This window comes from Botryllus schlosseri, chromosome 6, assembly GCF_051294905.1.
Source record: "Botryllus schlosseri isolate E-star chromosome 6, Bs_hap1, whole genome shotgun sequence".
Classification (NCBI taxonomy): Eukaryota; Metazoa; Chordata; class Ascidiacea; order Stolidobranchia; family Styelidae; genus Botryllus; species Botryllus schlosseri.
In genome coordinates, this window is record NC_137241.1 from 15,217,134 (window position 1) to 15,233,659 (window position 16,526).

Genomic DNA, 16,526 nt, shown 5'->3' on the forward strand with positions numbered 1-16,526 from the left:
TGACGATATGCCGTTAAGTGTATTCTGATTAGCGATTGTGATAGTGACATCGCGAAACTGAATGACATCGAATGTTCGCAAACATGTGAGTGCGTGCAAGCGCACTTGATTCCCGCTGATACTTAATTCGAAAAAAATCGAAACCCCCACATTTTATTTCAAACACCCCCCTTAATTTTCGGCTGACTGCGTGTCTGATCACGTGAATTTCTCACGGAGGAATTAGAGCGAGGTATCATGTCGGCATCAATTCCAGTATCCGCTACTAGTCCTTACTCCAAACCTAAACAGAAGAATGGTCAAAAGGACCTGCCAACCTTTAGGTTTAGATTCTCTACGGAGCGCTGCTTAGTATTGAGCCCACTTCTGTGGAAACTGAAAGAGCATTCAATGCTTGTGAACTCTTTGTTACAAGATTCCGGTCCCGGCTACAGGATGCCACAATTGATGCGTTGTGCAATATAAGAAGGAGTTGCAGAAGCAGTGAACATTGAATTTACGTGGTTTTTCTCGTATTCGCTCGTACTGCGCGTGTACACTGTACGTATAGTTCTACTCTACAATAACACTGTGTAATGATTTTGCAATCCGTTTTTCATGCAGACCTAATGAAATCGATTGTCTCACTTAGCAGGTATTATCCGGTTAACCGGTTAGATAAATTGCAAATATCCGGATGTATCCGAACGGGATCAATCCTAATATGATATGTTTATTGTATCATAAAAACAAAATCCGCCGCTATTGGGGTGTTGGCTTCTGTAAAACTGAATTTTTAGGTAATATCTGCAGCGAGTGTGAAAAACTGTATTTTACTCTGATCAATATTACTGTAGCAATAGTCTCACCATAGTGTCCCATAACGGTGTGGACACAAGCCAATCTGCATTTGACCAAAGGCAATATACGGCACTATCCAGACTGGCTTGCCGAGCGCGAAATTTGAAAAATTGTTATCAATCGAAAGCTACCAAGGTACTGACTACTGATTACAAAAATATAAATATTATTGTGCAACCCCCTACATACACACACACACACAATATTAGACTCGCATTTTTCACTGTAACGGAGTTTGGTATTGTGACGCAGCAATGCCGTCTGGAAGCAAGTGAGGAGTAGCGCAAACAGCAAGCGTATTGGCCATTGTTGCGCATTCACACTCTAACTCTCACTGCGAACTTTCTCCTGCTTTGCGGCATACTATCCCAGACGGCATTGTCGCGCGAAAATCCAAAATTAGCTGCATTACAATACTATGGTCGAACGCTTTAAGAATACATTGTAGGCTAGAATATACTGTAGTGTATATATAGGGTTACCATATTTTGGGAATCTGAAAAGAGGACACTTTTTCAAATTTTTCAAACTGAGAATACTGGAGTAAAATCCGGAATAAATGATAAAGTTTCGTTCGAACCAACCACAAATTTCCTATTTAGCGTCATTTATGCCCCTTTTCACTCGGATCTATCCACTATCTTAGCTCTTAAAGCCCTAAAGGAGGACGAATTCCTAAAAAGGAGGACATTTAGGCGTCCTCGGAAGACCTTTTCACAACATGAAAAAGGGGACAAATCCTCCTAAAGGAGGACGTATGGCAACCCAATGTACAATGAACATTAATATACGTCTTTAGGGAAATATAGGGTTTCAATTATCAATATGGCGTTACTTGACGTCATAGATTCGGGTTCACGTTCGCGTTGATAAGAATCAAGAACCTTTCAGGGGTTCGCACAATCTCTGATCAACACCTAAATATTTTTCATTATCTTGAAACTCGGCACCTATAGCCGTGCGATGAACCTTGTTGTGTCCGCTAATCCAAATATTGCATTTTATTCGCGACATGAAAATTTCCGGCAATTCTTGTAAGTCCCATCGCATATTCAAATTCAATTTTCTATACCTACCAATGAGTGACAGCTTTCTTGTATTCGCCCAGGATCAGGATCACAAAAATAACCAGGAGATTGCCTAAAATACCTATCACGAAGATAAGTATGCGAAAGGCAGCAAGAACGACGTCTTCTTGAGCTTCCGCGGAGAATTCATCGGCGCTTGTAATGTTTCCCGCATCTGAATTGATCAAGGAGTAGATCAGTGCTTCCCAAACTTTTTCAAACAACGCCCTCAAACCGGATACCAAACGCTCATATACCCCGACAAAAAGTTGTTTACTCATTGCATTCATATTGCACAGACATACTATATATAGGAGAGTAGCCTTTTTAGGTTAATTTAATTCATAGGCAGTGCGTTATAGAATATATTACAGTCACATCCGTGTACAAATTATAGACAGGTACATTTAGTGAAACTAAATCGTCAAATGGCAATTTCCCTTCTTGATCATCGTACTTCGTTTTGGTGCGCTAAGCCCTTAAAACTTCATCATCCGCGTGGTACATAAGTTTGCATGTGAGTCCAGAACTTGAGATCAATATTGGCCTACGTCGCCGGCTAATTAATCTGTTCGTGGACAGATTGGTTGGTAGGTTGGTAAGTAAGCTCACTATCGCTTATCAATTTATATCCACGGAGACATAATTTATATTGTGACGATTTTCGATTGAATGTGCTTATGGTACTGCATATTGGGTCAATATTGCTCTTCGGTCGAAAAAGGTTCTCGGCCGTGGTGTGGACGGTCAGTTTCACGGCTGCATGCAGCCGTATGTACGCAGGTTGCCACCGCGGGCCTAATTGAAATAAGGCTGCAACGTATAGGAAATGTTAAATACTAACCAGGGCTTGAGGTTACCGGACCACGATCTAACACAGTGATATTAAAATCGACACCCGAGCAAGGGTGTAGCCAGAAAAATTATTTGGGAGGGGCGAAAAATTCGATGACGTAAATGAACACCCCCCTTAAAGATAAATAAAAGATAGGTAACAGCGATGGTCTTGGGCCCTTATTGGATGATTAACACAACATCTGGGGCGATCGTTATACACATATTCCATTCACAGACATAAAGTGATGTGATAATATGATGATTGTGGAAATATCTAGCGAAAATTTTTCACGGGTAATGAATGAAATTGGTTCCTTATATTGTTACTTGCATATTGCAAATACGTTATAATTATCAGATTTACAGGTAGATCTGATAAAAGTGGTGTCATCGAACATTCAGTGGGCACCTAATTATACATCTTAAACTATATCGTTCATACCCCACGGAAAGACAATTTATGAATTTCTAGAGGGTGGGCGCCGGGCGGGGCAGTTGTCATTTATTGCTGTTACTTCATGACTTGCGGAGAATGCTGTCACCATTCTTCTAAATGAATACTAGCCAGCCTTCAGGATTACCGGACCACGACTTAACATCGACCTCGCCCTCCGCCACATGCCACCTCATTTTGTCGCTTGCGTCTTACATTCTCTGCATTACTTTTCATTCAGTGTGCATGCCTCTTCTTTACTTCGCCTAGGCTAAGGTGGGTGTCTGATCTTAAAGGCTACTCCATCACCCGAGACTCCCTGCCAGCGCATCTGCTATTAAATACACAAACGCTACTTCATCCGCGTAAGCGTAAGCGTAAGCGTAAGCGGTGTCTTACAAAGAGCCTAGAGGTGGGCCGTGCTATAAGTCGGCAGTTACGGAAAATAAGAAGAATTTCGGCCTGGTGTAAATGACCATAGTAGTCGACAAACACCATGAATACCCCAAAACAAACAACCAACACAAACGCTATTTATAAGCATCTCGCAGGAAGTATACCAAAATGTCTGAGCTGTCGCGGCGGATCCCTCGAAAATCATTATAGTCCGGTGGTGGGCAAACTTTTTAGCTCTCGGGCCGCATTCAACATTTGAATCCATTCGCGGGCTGCACTATATAAAACGGACAGGCTAAACCAAAATTCAATAGTGTTATTTGATTATATAGTGACTGACAATATGGAAATGATCTATGTATATTGTGTATTTGTATTTTGTATATTCAAAACAAACCAAACATTGATTTGATAACAACGTACAGGAATCAGAAAAATTGACGTCCTTCTCATTTTTGATAAATTTAGGGATGAAAGTAGATTGTCCTGATTTTTAGAACTGGATGTAAATTCGAGTCTGTGAGCAGCGATCTGTTCATAAGGATTTGCTGATTGAACTTTTGGATTTTGTTACATTTACGTTTCTACAATATATAAATATTATAATTATAAATACTTCTACACATACGAAGAACGAATCTATCCAACGCACTCGCGAATCGGATTATCCAATTATAGCACGTAATCTAATAAACTTGCTCGTGCTGCCAATCTAAAATCACACTCGTGATCCAAATTAGGTCCTTTACGTTTCGCTTTCTGTGATGTTCAGCAATTAAAATCTTACATAATACAAGGGCCCCGAAGTCGGACTATCGCGCCATCAATGAAATGAAAAATATACTATGGTAAGTGTCATTATCATGTTAAAATATTTAGGAATAAGCTTAATCAATACCCACAGTAATTTGATTTTTAGTATGCATTTTATCAATATTTTACAACGTTTCTTGGACCTTTCGCGCACAAAACCGTGTTGTGGGCCGCATGTGGCCTGCGGGCCGTAGTTTTCCCACCCCTGTTATAGACGGATATCGCAAGCTGAACACATATTAAGTGCACCCTGTTCTACTGCAAAAAGAACAAATAAGTTAAATGACGAGAAAGATCGGCTTACGACATCACAAGACGGAGGAATGTCATTTACAAGTGGCGTACAGCACAGCTGATAGGAACAGCCTGTTCATAAACTTGAAGCATAAACTTGCCTATTTATCGCGATTGCTAGTCATCGCTCCATTTTGATGCAGATCTGGTACACCCCAGTACACCCCATCCGAGTTGTACAGCTTTTCAAGTTATGATACACCATCGGGTAATGGGTATACGATACAACCGGTTGAATAGCCCTGATCTAGACCATAATAAGTCAAATAAAAAATTCATCATGTTTATGCACCTACAGCAGAGATTTATGGATTTTCCTATCATACCATGCCAATGTAAAATTGTAAATAGAATACCATCCAATAAATGGAGTCACCAATCACTCTCATTACTATTACATATCGAAATCGATCATTAAATTTGCGCACTCCATTATTATTGTACATAAACATTTCGCATTATGTGATTACAAGCTGCTAAACGCCAACCCGAATACACAAACTATCTTTCCAATCGCTTCATCAACGACAAGATTTGATGTTATAACTTATAACGCTACAACGCACGGGTGCATTTTTCGCAAATGAATACAAGTGTACATGTACAAGCGGTGTATACTATATAGTGTGTACTCGAATGCAACTGGAATACGGTGATGAGTGAATAGGGATGACTTCAATGAGTGTCACGGGTCCGCCGCGGTTCAAGAAACAGAGAACACTAATTTGGAGCAGTTTTTAGATAAAAAAATTGTAATTGCAACAATTACCAAGGTAATCGCAATTAATATTTTGTGTCTAGCAACGTATCGAGCACGACAAGATCATCAGCAATGCGAGGATGACAATTCGATTATACTCGGTATGAGTTATCGTCCCTGGAGACAGCGATATCAGGTCACAGGGAGACAGAAACACTCATGCCACACTTGAACAATTAAATATATATATTGTATATGTTTAGAAATAACCCTGAGTGTGATTGAAGTGGCTTTCGTTTGAAAAGTTAACATTCCTAATAATCAGAAATGATGAAGAACACATCTAATAAAAACACTAGGTTGAAGTCACTCCCATACGAAGCAGGATTGCTCAATGCGCATTGCACATGCACATTGCACAATCATGTCACATTACTAGCGTACAGAATATTTGAACATTTTTACTACACATTTAAAATACCATTGAGAATATCTATAGTTGGTGTATATCTCAATATAATTCTTTCTGCGGTTCCTACAGCGCTGACAGGCTCTTGAGCTGCTCTAATTTCGCAACTGGTTCTGAAATAAATTGCAATCCCCAAATGCCACATTGCTCACCAAAAACAGAACGCTAAGCTAGTTTGATTAATATTTGGTTCACAATGACTGAGGTCTTCCATTTCTGGCGCTTTGCATAATGGGATGTCATAGAAGCGGTGCGCACTGCCATCGGCGTAGCCAAGAGGCGAAAGGATCGATCCCCCTAGGGAAATAATGGCAAATTTTCGTCAACTCAATAATTATTACAGTATTTTTGGGCATATGAATGCAACCTAAAGTTTTCTTCGCGCTTCGCGCAATTTAGTGTGCACGTGCATGTATGTCTTTATTTTCTTATCGGTATCCTGAAAAATTAGTTTTCGGCAATTACCCATAATTGAATTTAGCTGCATTCTCAATTATGAGAATACAACAGTACCAGTATAGATACACTGGAGTAGCCCGAGGTCGTTGATTGAATCTAGGGGTGTTATTTCAGTATGGGGGTTGGGGACTGTTAGTTCCGGCAATTTCCTCTCCGGGACAAACGAACACATATAAAGTAGGCTATGTGACTCCGTAAAGTGCGCTCCAAAATTGATTGATGGCCATAAAGCCGACGCATGTATTCAGAAGTCTTCAATATAGATTTTCGGGTGCTTAAATGGCTGGCGCCCAATGATCCTGTCCGTGCAACCAGATCCCTCTGACATAAATTCGACTGACACAGGAAAATATCGCCAACTCCCGAAAAAAAGTGCTAATTTGAAATCGCACAAGCCTGATCAAAGGAGTTTTTCAACTTGGTCTGATATGTATCAGCGATTTCAATCTTTAAAGTAGCGTCAATCTTTACCAGAGGTTGCTAAATAACTGTGCTTCAACGAAGTAATTACTAAGAATGGACACCCTTGATCATATACACACACACCAATATTATTGGTCAAATTATTTCATTATTCAAAAAAATTTTAAGCTCCGCGCGACTAGGCCCGAAATTCACACTAATTTTTCATCACTTAATGTCAGCGATTCGGGCTCGTCCGTGAAACGATCGCCTAATACAAGCTATAGTAGGTAATTAAAAGCTTCCATAAGGTATGTAAGTATGTCTATGTGAATGTGTGTGTGTGTATGTGTTTGTGTGTGTGTGTGGGTGTATGTGTGTGTGTGTGTGTGTGTGTGTGTGTGTGTGTGTGTGTGTGTGGGTGTGGGTGTATGTGTGTGTATGTGTATGTATGTGTGTGTGTGTGTGTGTGTGTGTGTGTGTGTGTGTATGTGTATGTATGTGTGTGTGTATGTGTGTGTGTCTGTGTGTGTGCATGTGTGTGTGTGTGTGTGTGTGTGTGTGTGTGTGTGTGTGTGTGTGTGTGTGTGTGTGTGTGTGTGTGTGTGTGTGTGTGTGTGTGTCTAGGGACCATCGTTTTACCTAATTTTTCCTTATCTTGGGGGGTTCATTTAAGTCATCAAATTTTTCACCCACGCCCAAACCCACCTTTCTAAAAAAATTAATAAATAAATAAAAAATTCTGGCTACGGCTTTGCGAAATGGGTAAGCGAATATATGACAGCGATATATGATACTAATTAACTGTAACGATTGAAGCAATATATATTTCGAAATAATACATTTTTCTAGCATATAAGCCTCACAGCTTTTCCTCACAATTGTTAGCAATATTTAATTACAAGAGTGAGTAAAATTGTTTCTGGTCAAAATAATGTTGCTAAATCGCAAAATACCCGGGAGTGAGAAATGTTATTTCTCGTACATATGCGCTTATACTTTAATCGGTTTCTTGCGAAATTATAATGTATATACCAGCGGTCGGGAACCGATGGCTCGCGAGCCATATATGGCTCTTATGGGTATAAGATATGGCTCTTTGCCAAATATTTGATTTTTAACCGAATTGATCAATATTACAGCAACTTGTTAGTATATTTTCATCACGACCATAATAATTATTCTCGTGACCGTATTAACATGTCTTTTGAGAGGTAAAGACAATGCCGTCTCTGGGGTTAGGGGCTCGGACCCCCTTTTCAAAATCCACAAATTTAAGTTACTGTCGCCCGGCGACCAATATCACTCGCGAATTTGATGTATCCGACTCGAAATCTTGGATTGCACGATACGTTGATTGACGAAAGAGAATAGCAGGCATGGCGATGCCCATATGACGACGCAGTTTTCAAATAAATACGCACTGTCTTCCTGATCTACGGCTCGAAATGAACTGCCTTGTAAGTGACACTCACTCGAATTACAAACAACGCCATAGCGATCCACGTTCTTGATTGGTAAGTCGCTTTGTAGTACCGGCGATAGAATGTATGCGGGTGGCGCAATGTTATATGTTCTCGCCTTATACTTTGAGAATTGAGAAGTCGAGCAGTATTTAGATATTCGGAATCGGTGCGACCATATTACATTCAATTAATATCAGTTGAGGCTATTATAAATTCTAAGCTATTTACGATGAATTGCGGCATCAATGGTGAAGCTTGGCCCGTCTGTGCATAGCCTATCGTTTCAGGCTTTATTTTCGAATAAGAATTATGCAAATTTCCTAATTTAGAGAGGAAAATGTTGAAAGCTCAGTCATTCATGAACATAGAAAATACCAATAGCAATTGAAGGTTTCACAATTTTCGTTCACTCATCCTGGCGACAGGTGACGAACTGCCTCACTTGCCTTCCCTGACCCCACGTCACTGATGTAACGCACCTTACATTGGGTATATACTGCTCCTGCAGTGACCATGTTTGGCTCCACTTACGCATGTAATCTTGGGTTCTCGCATTTAAAAGGAGCATCACTGCAAAGCTACGTTCTCTGAACTCAAGGTTCGCATGCTCGAATAAGGTTATACCAGCATGATTAGTACGAGTTTTTACAGAGAAAAGGAGGCACAACACAGTGAGATTGTATAAGTGCTACCATGACGTCACAAATTTGCAATTATGACGTGACAGTTGATTGACATGTATAGCTCTTTGGGAGTAAAAATAGAAAAAATGGGCCAAAAGGGCTCTTCGGACGAAAAAGGTTCCCAACCACTGGTATATACGATTATTTCATCCGCGCTAATTTTACCTTTCATTCGTTTTAATTTTAATTTGTGGATCCTATACGCTACATCAGGGGTGTCAAACATACGGCCCGCGGGCCGTATCCGGCCCGCCAGACAGTTTCATCCGGCCCGCGAAGGAATTCTGAGTAGATTGAAAAAAAATCTTATATTATCCAGCACATTTGTATAAGATGTTCAGCAGTTTTACGAGAAATACTTTCATTAAATACTCCCTCAAGACAGCGAATTTCGAGCATGTTCAGTTCACAGCCCACATTATAACCAACCGACTCTGGGGTTGTGGTTTCACTTTCTCTAATTTGAGAATACGAAAAGTGCACTGCACACCGATTATACACTGACGGGTCTAAATCCGCAGAAGGAGCCGGTTATGCGTTTACTATCCCGTCGCTGATGATTTACTTTTCTCAACCTTGTTCTACCCTAAAGTTAATCTTCTCCATAGAAGCACAAGCCATTCTCCGCGCTCTAAAATGGATCTGCCAGAATGGCTCAAACCATCAAATATATCTGATTCTTTCAGACAGCCTGAGCGTACTATCCGCTATGGCCAACTTGCAGTCATCGCAAACTCGGAGTGTTATATTTGAAAGTGGCCGCTCGCTGAATCAAGCGATTCGGAAAGGCGCCATTGTTGTCCTGGTTTGGATACCGGGACACGCTTATATCGGTGGTAATGAGTTAGCCGACAAATTGGCTTGTCAAGCTGCCAGGACCGAGATCAAAAATACCCCTTCCTAGACAATTCCCGAAGAAATCTGCCACACTGAGGTGAACGCCAAAGTACGGCAATTCTGTATAGCGACCTGGAACGCCGAATATCAACGAAATGAGCGAGGATGTCACTATCTAAATTTCCATAGATCATTGACTGATGGCCACTTTCCATCTATGCATCGACATAGGCTCTACGAACGATTAATATTTCGGCTTCGTTCAGGTCATTGCCGCCTGAATGCGCATTTATACAGCATTGGATGTAGCGATACTGATCTATGCGACCATTGCACAGTACCTGAAATAGTCGAGCATTTTTTGCTGCACTGCCATCGATATGATTTTCATCGAAACTTCTTATTCGACAGGGCGCGCGAGCTTAAAATCGCTAGAACAATCGAAAATCTACAGATCATCCCCGAAATGTTAACTCATGTTGCAGAGTTCGTTCTAGCGTGTGGCACATACTTGTAAATCGGCTATCGCCCACATTGTGATGAAATGACCGCACATTCCAGTCCGTGACGCACCTGGTCTCAGAGGCGAAAAGCGTCAATAATAATATTAAGTTCATAGCCCACATTATAACCAACCGACTCTGGCGTTGTAGTTTCACTCTCTCTAATTTGAAAATACAAAAAGTGCACACATAGTTCAGAGTGCTATGGAAAATGGACCAAAAAGTTGCCATTCACAAAAGCGAAAACGCCAATGCGGAACCGTTATATGCAATCTACATGGAGAATATATTGGTTACTCAAATAATGCATATGGTCGCACTGCTGTGTCACTTCCAGCCCAACAGGTCCCCGGACTTATAAGCGAAACCCGACTCGCGATTAAATAATAATAATCCAAATTCTAATGTCCGCGTTTTGAGTTAAATATCTTATATTCCAAACCGCACATAGGCAGAGCTGAGACCAGTTAACGACTAAAGCAAAGGAAACACTGAAATATAGCAACTTAAATCGTCGATAGCGCAACTGTTTTATAGGTTTTTATCTCTAACTGTTCTGTTTAGCTAAGTGATTCAACCGGACAATCATCGCATTTTTGCCGCTACCATTGTTCGCGAATCAAGGTGTTGTCACTCGCTAGAATAAGAGAACAAGACCCCTCTGATCCGTGTATTGTCTATATATGCTTGATAATTAGGTATTCAAGTGATAAAGCAAGGTCGCGAGGTAACATTTTGGAATCAGTTGACTGGTCCGGCCCGCGAGCGATTTGAAGGCTTGAATCCGGCCCGAGACGCAATTTGAGTTTGACACCCCTGCGCTACATAGTCGTGCGCAGCTATCACTAATATACATATAAATATGAATGCATTCACTTACCTCGAAAGAAAGTGGACACATCACCCATTTCTGATCAATGTCTTCAACTATTATCTAACGGTTAAATAAGTGGCTCTGAAAAATTGAAGATCGTATGTTTAAGGTGATTTCAGTCGCGAATAGCGTTATTCTGTAACTTCATGTGTTATTCCTTCCGTAGAATTGAATGAACAACTTTGTTACAAAAATAGAGTGTGGACCAGTGCTTCTCAAGCTTTACTGACCTGCGGATCTGCAAGCCTTCGCTGAGCCCCAAATTTTCACTGAGTAATAAAAAAAAATCTACTACGATACAAATCTTACTACACATCTACACTACTAGAGATTACTGGTGCATAAAATGGACTGTGCATCAACAGAGTGTTGAAAGAACAAATTCATTAAAAGATAATTTTCACTCAAAGCGGAAACAATATTATGAATATCAATTGCAAATCATCGAGACTTCTGCTGTTCCCCTATACAGATCCCAGTTCGCGCAACGCATGGTACCAACTGCATAATTACAAATCATCTTATAAGTAGGGCAAGTTTTTGTTGCACTAAAATCGCGATAGCGTTGCACTTAATTTTGACAAAAGTTGCAGTGAAAAGTTGTATTTATAATTTTTGTTGAATTAGTATGGTATGAGATACTCAAAAGGTTCCATTGTATACACTATTTCTTGTAGAGCTGTCGAATTTGTTACTTTGCCATTTCACGGAAATTCTAGCGCGACCGCCAAAAATTATATTTGTCCCCGGTACACAGCAAGAAATTTACACAATGCGGGGTTACCTCTCCCCCAAAAAGCCAAACAGCATAGCGATAAATTGGTATGAGAAATAGAGTAAAGTTGCAGAAAGTTACACTATAAAACCCCTCCAAACAGCCTAAAACATCATAGTACATAGAATCTGGGTAAGCTGTAGGGAGCTGTAAAAAAAGTTGCAAAAGTTGCAAAAACTTGTCCTAATAAGTAATCGAGATGGAATCGCATTTCAGAAGGACGGGGTTTCGATTTCGAAATTTACAATTACTGAGCGGGATTAATTATTACCTGCAAACCAATAATGGCCAAGACGGCCGTATCATCACAAATAGGACTGGGCGCAATGCTTCGAGAAATCGAATACAGATCTAGCATTAATTCCAATGTTTCTGACTGTGGGCTGTAATGGAACTGCTATTAAATTATTTGTGGTCGCGTAAACGGTACATATTTGAACACCTTTCATACTTTCATACTGGGTGCAGAATCGAATCATTCGGATACTCGAGTCTGCTCAGTTCGAATCACAAATCATATGTAGGAGTTGCGTGTGTTCTGGCGACCAGCGAACCCCTTAGAGATGTACAGGATCAGGAGTTTGGATTCTAACCGGACAGGAATCCGGCAAGTTTTTCTTACACAAGATCGGGTCCGGATTCCCATTTTGACCAACTGCCAGATCCGCATCGGGACAGGATTCTAAATTTATACTGCATGAAAGTGACTTTCTGTTTGTTTACTTCGATATTTTGCATGAAGTTGGAATCAGCTGACTTCAGGATTGCACCGCTCCCTCGAAAAATACCTAATAGCAAACTTCAAGGCATTGCCGAAGTGTAGTCAGATAGACAGGGTCACATAGATGCTCAACCTTGTGCAGGATATTTTTGGATCCGGATTTTAACATTTGAGACGGAAACAGACTTTTTCCGATTGCGTACCACTTATTTGTTTTATACAACGCTACGTACCACCTGGCTCCTCAATGGCTTGGTTTACCCAAATGCACCGCTATTTATTTGTTATTTGTGTTACCACAACGCTAACGACAGGCAAGAAAATACAGTTTAATGTGATAGATGTAACGGTAACTGTTTCTTATTCATACGCTTGTACGTCCGGGGAATAACATTATATACTCGCATCCCGTCTCAGGGCAGAACTATTGTTTTCTGCATGTTTCGATTCAACGTTCCCAGCAGGCTGTACGCCATGGCCTGGTCGCGTTAACAAGAGTTTCATACAAACTACAGACTTTGACAATCATCCTCCTTGTTCTATTGCTAAGAATCCATACTTTACGTATTATGTACCTGAACAGCTTCTTATATGTACAGAACTTCATTATACAATTGAATAGTATATTCATATTGAAATTAACACCGAATATTTTCGGCTGACACTCGTCAGGGGTATTCGTCAGCAACTAGTAGAGATTGCAAAGAACATCGTACATCAACAATCGTATCACAAAATATGACGTCACCAGCATGAAATGTCGAATACGACAGCGTTCAATGCACTATTTTAGATGGTACACAAATTCTTTTTGTTGACACAGCCTAGGCTGTGTGTAAATATTCGGGTTCATTTCAATTAGAATATACTATTCAATTGTATTCTGTACCAGACGTATATTTTGACATGGGTAAAAATTTGTCCTGCTAGTATCCTGATGAATTAGTCTATATTAGCCCAAGTACGTATTACTAAATTAGCCAGTGTCACCAGTTTCTCAGTTTGTCACAGTGTTGGGATGACTCGAGTCACTTTGCAAAAATGACTTGACTCGACTTGACTCGACGCCTCAGAAATGCGGATTGACTCGTGACTCGGAGCAAAATTCACGAGTCAATTTCAAGTCATTAAGTAAACGGTGTCGATTAAATCGCCCTATATTATGTATGTTTTGGTTGTTAGCGATACGCCGGTGTCACTTGCGAAAGCAACCAGTCTTCAATAATTGTAAGTTTCACTGATCATTCATTGTTACATCACAAATAAATTGACCGCTTACGAAACCATCACACCTACGTTGTCGTAGTAGCAGTAGATTTATCTAATCGCACCGTATCTCTGTTTCTTAGGCAGCTTAGTGCTTAGGCCTACATTGCGCAGTGCTCACCTTTACCAACACTCTTGTATGATTTAAATCGAACGAATATAGTTTGTGCCTTTATATTCTCACAGAGGTGTAGGTGGGTAGTGCCTATTGTACCACATCAATTTGTTCAACTCTTCGAGGCTTCGTATTCGATCCTTTATGTTGGCTGATAAAATCAGACTGTAGCATGTAGCTATACAGTTACTCACGTATTTTATTATCAGTTCTACGTGTGCGTGAGCGATACAACACCTTTTTGCACGAATATTTAACTTTATAATCGTCATTTGATTCAAGATAAATGGCCAATTAATCTATCCTTCACACAGTTAGCAAAATGTAATGACTTTGGATCATCACATATACTTCGAAAATTCAATTTGACTCGAATCGTGACTTGACTCGTGACTTGACTTGACTTGACTCGAATTGACTCGCGTCACCTCCAAAAAACTAGTGACTTGACTTGACTCGAGTCACCTTTGAAAATCGATTGACTTGACTTGACTCGAGTCAAAATGTGCAATGACTCGAGATGACTCGTGACTCGAAGGTAGTGACTTGATCCCAACACTGGTTTGTCCTGTAGTGACATTAGAATTATTGCACAACTGAAACAACTATTACATCTTGAATTTACAGCGTGTTTAGCTGCTGCATAGGTTAGCATATTGTAGAGTAAATACAATTAAAAAAACTCTCCGTGAACCCCATCTTTGTGAATGATACTTCGTTTTATAGTCTTAAAGTATAGTTCTGTGCAGTGCTTTTCTACCCTTGTGAGCTCTATTCGCATTCGCATTCGGACAGGGCTTCATTATTTTACATTCAGCGTATCGTATTATTGATTAATCAAGTATTAAAATCACTGCAGTATAAAAATCACAGATATCACACTCCCGTTGTTCTCAAGGTGTCCGTTGCTTTTTCTGGGGGTATCGTACTGTGATTTTCTTCGAAGCTTGAAGGGCAAACCCAAGAACAATATTCACTCGCAACAATATCACTTTTACACTAAATCGACATGTTACGTCATCTCGATGTGCGCATTTAGAACGCACAAAAGAGTGAAACTGCACTGCATCAATGTTGCGACTAGCACCTTTGGGTCATTTTCTGACAACATTGGAAAAGATGATTCACCGTGCCAAGGTATGTTAGCCGATTGGATGGTACAGTGGGCGTTAAAAACGGGAATGCATTGCTATATAAACCCACACAATCCGAATAATTGATCATTCACTTCTTATCTGTCCAATACACAAATCAACATATCTTTCAAGAACAATAAGATTGTACGATTGCCGTAAGAGTAATCCCTCAGTTGGCAACCCTGGCCGATATAACTGTGTGTTAATTCTATGTAAGTAATAATTATTCAAGAAAGTGTAACTGTTGGCTTTGACAACCACAAGGATACCGCACGTTCCCAGTCAACAAAATGATAAGCGATCGACCGGCGTATTATGCGCATTCGATGTCAAAAGAAACAATTTTCGCGCAAAGTTCGCAATATTACAACGTTTGTCGTACAAGCAAAGGCGGTACGAATACGAACTAGGCAAATTTTTCCCATGGATCAGCATTTCAACAAGCTTAGTGGCACACTAATTAATTATATATAGGCCTATGCCTTAATGATCTAGACTCGGCCTGAGATCATCAGTCCAAGAACAGGAAAGCGTGTCTAAGCCTGAATGGTGTAGTTCGCATTACAAACAGGCTATTGCAATGGTCAGTAGATAAACGGCCCAGTGACTTAATAATTTGATGTAATGCAAGATAAAGATTCATCGGACGTAAGACACCAATGTGCTTACTCCAATTTTATTGTGACAGCCTCCAATTCTTGGTTGCACGAGTACACGAACACACGAGTACACGAGTAAACAACACTCGATACAGATCTTATGTGATAATTGTTATAGTTGAAGAAAGTCGAAAGTGCCAACGTGATAAACGCAAAATTCTGGTGCCAACCAACATGAATATCTGCTAAAATTCCAATACTTTGCATTGAAATACAGCAAAGGGGACCGGCAACCTTTTGTATGCAGCGTGACAAAATGTTAAAAAATGTGAAATTATCATCAAACGGCGTGCCGAACATTTTTAATAATGTTATATTTAGCGTTTCAAGCAAGGAATCCCACCAACCGGCTATATACAGCTGGCAGAGGCCTCGGTTACGACATTGATCCTTAAATTATAGCTCGCTACCGCACCAGACATATCGCTGGACGTAATGCTTGCACCATTTATTTTTAGTCACGCAATGATCGAACTTCTGTGGTTACTTTGGTCGTTTCCAAGCCAACTGTGTTCGCTACCACATCAAATTAGTATCGTAGGCCCCGGCCCACCCCTGTATCAGTGTATCATACAAGTCTGTTTGATGCTACATTAAGGTTGGTCTGGCACTAGATTTGTCTGCTAAGCTCCAGAGGTCGCGGTAAAGCGGTAAAGGTTGTCGTTGCTCCAGATTTATTGAAATATGCTTACACGTACCACACGAAACTAAAAAATATCTTCTTTCGTGAGACGAGCACGATTCCGAATTCGCATTTAGACACGGGGCTAATTATTTTCCT

The 16,526-nt window shown here is 40.4% G+C and overlaps 2 protein-coding genes across 5 annotated transcripts in view; both read right to left on the reverse strand.

Annotated features, from left to right (window-relative positions):
• The window catches only part of LOC145441094 (somatostatin receptor type 2-like), a 91,647-nt gene extending 79,882 nt beyond the window's left edge, over window positions 1–11,765 (reverse strand). For 2 of the 4 annotated variants that reach the window (XM_080318885.1, XM_080318884.1), the window contains exon 1: window positions 1,917–2,230. In XM_080318885.1, the coding sequence (XP_080175011.1) occupies window positions 1,917–2,197 (281 nt within the window). In that variant the 5' untranslated portion in view covers window positions 2,198–2,230. Of the gene's footprint in view, window positions 1–1,916; window positions 2,231–11,079 lie in introns of those variants that run through there. The other 2 variants (XM_080318887.1, XM_080318886.1) reach the window with 2 other exon arrangements.
• LOC145441092 (somatostatin receptor type 2-like) overlaps window positions 1–16,526 on the reverse strand; it is a 70,927-nt gene that overhangs the window by 18,013 nt on the left and 36,388 nt on the right. The gene's annotated exons all lie outside the window — the stretch shown is intronic.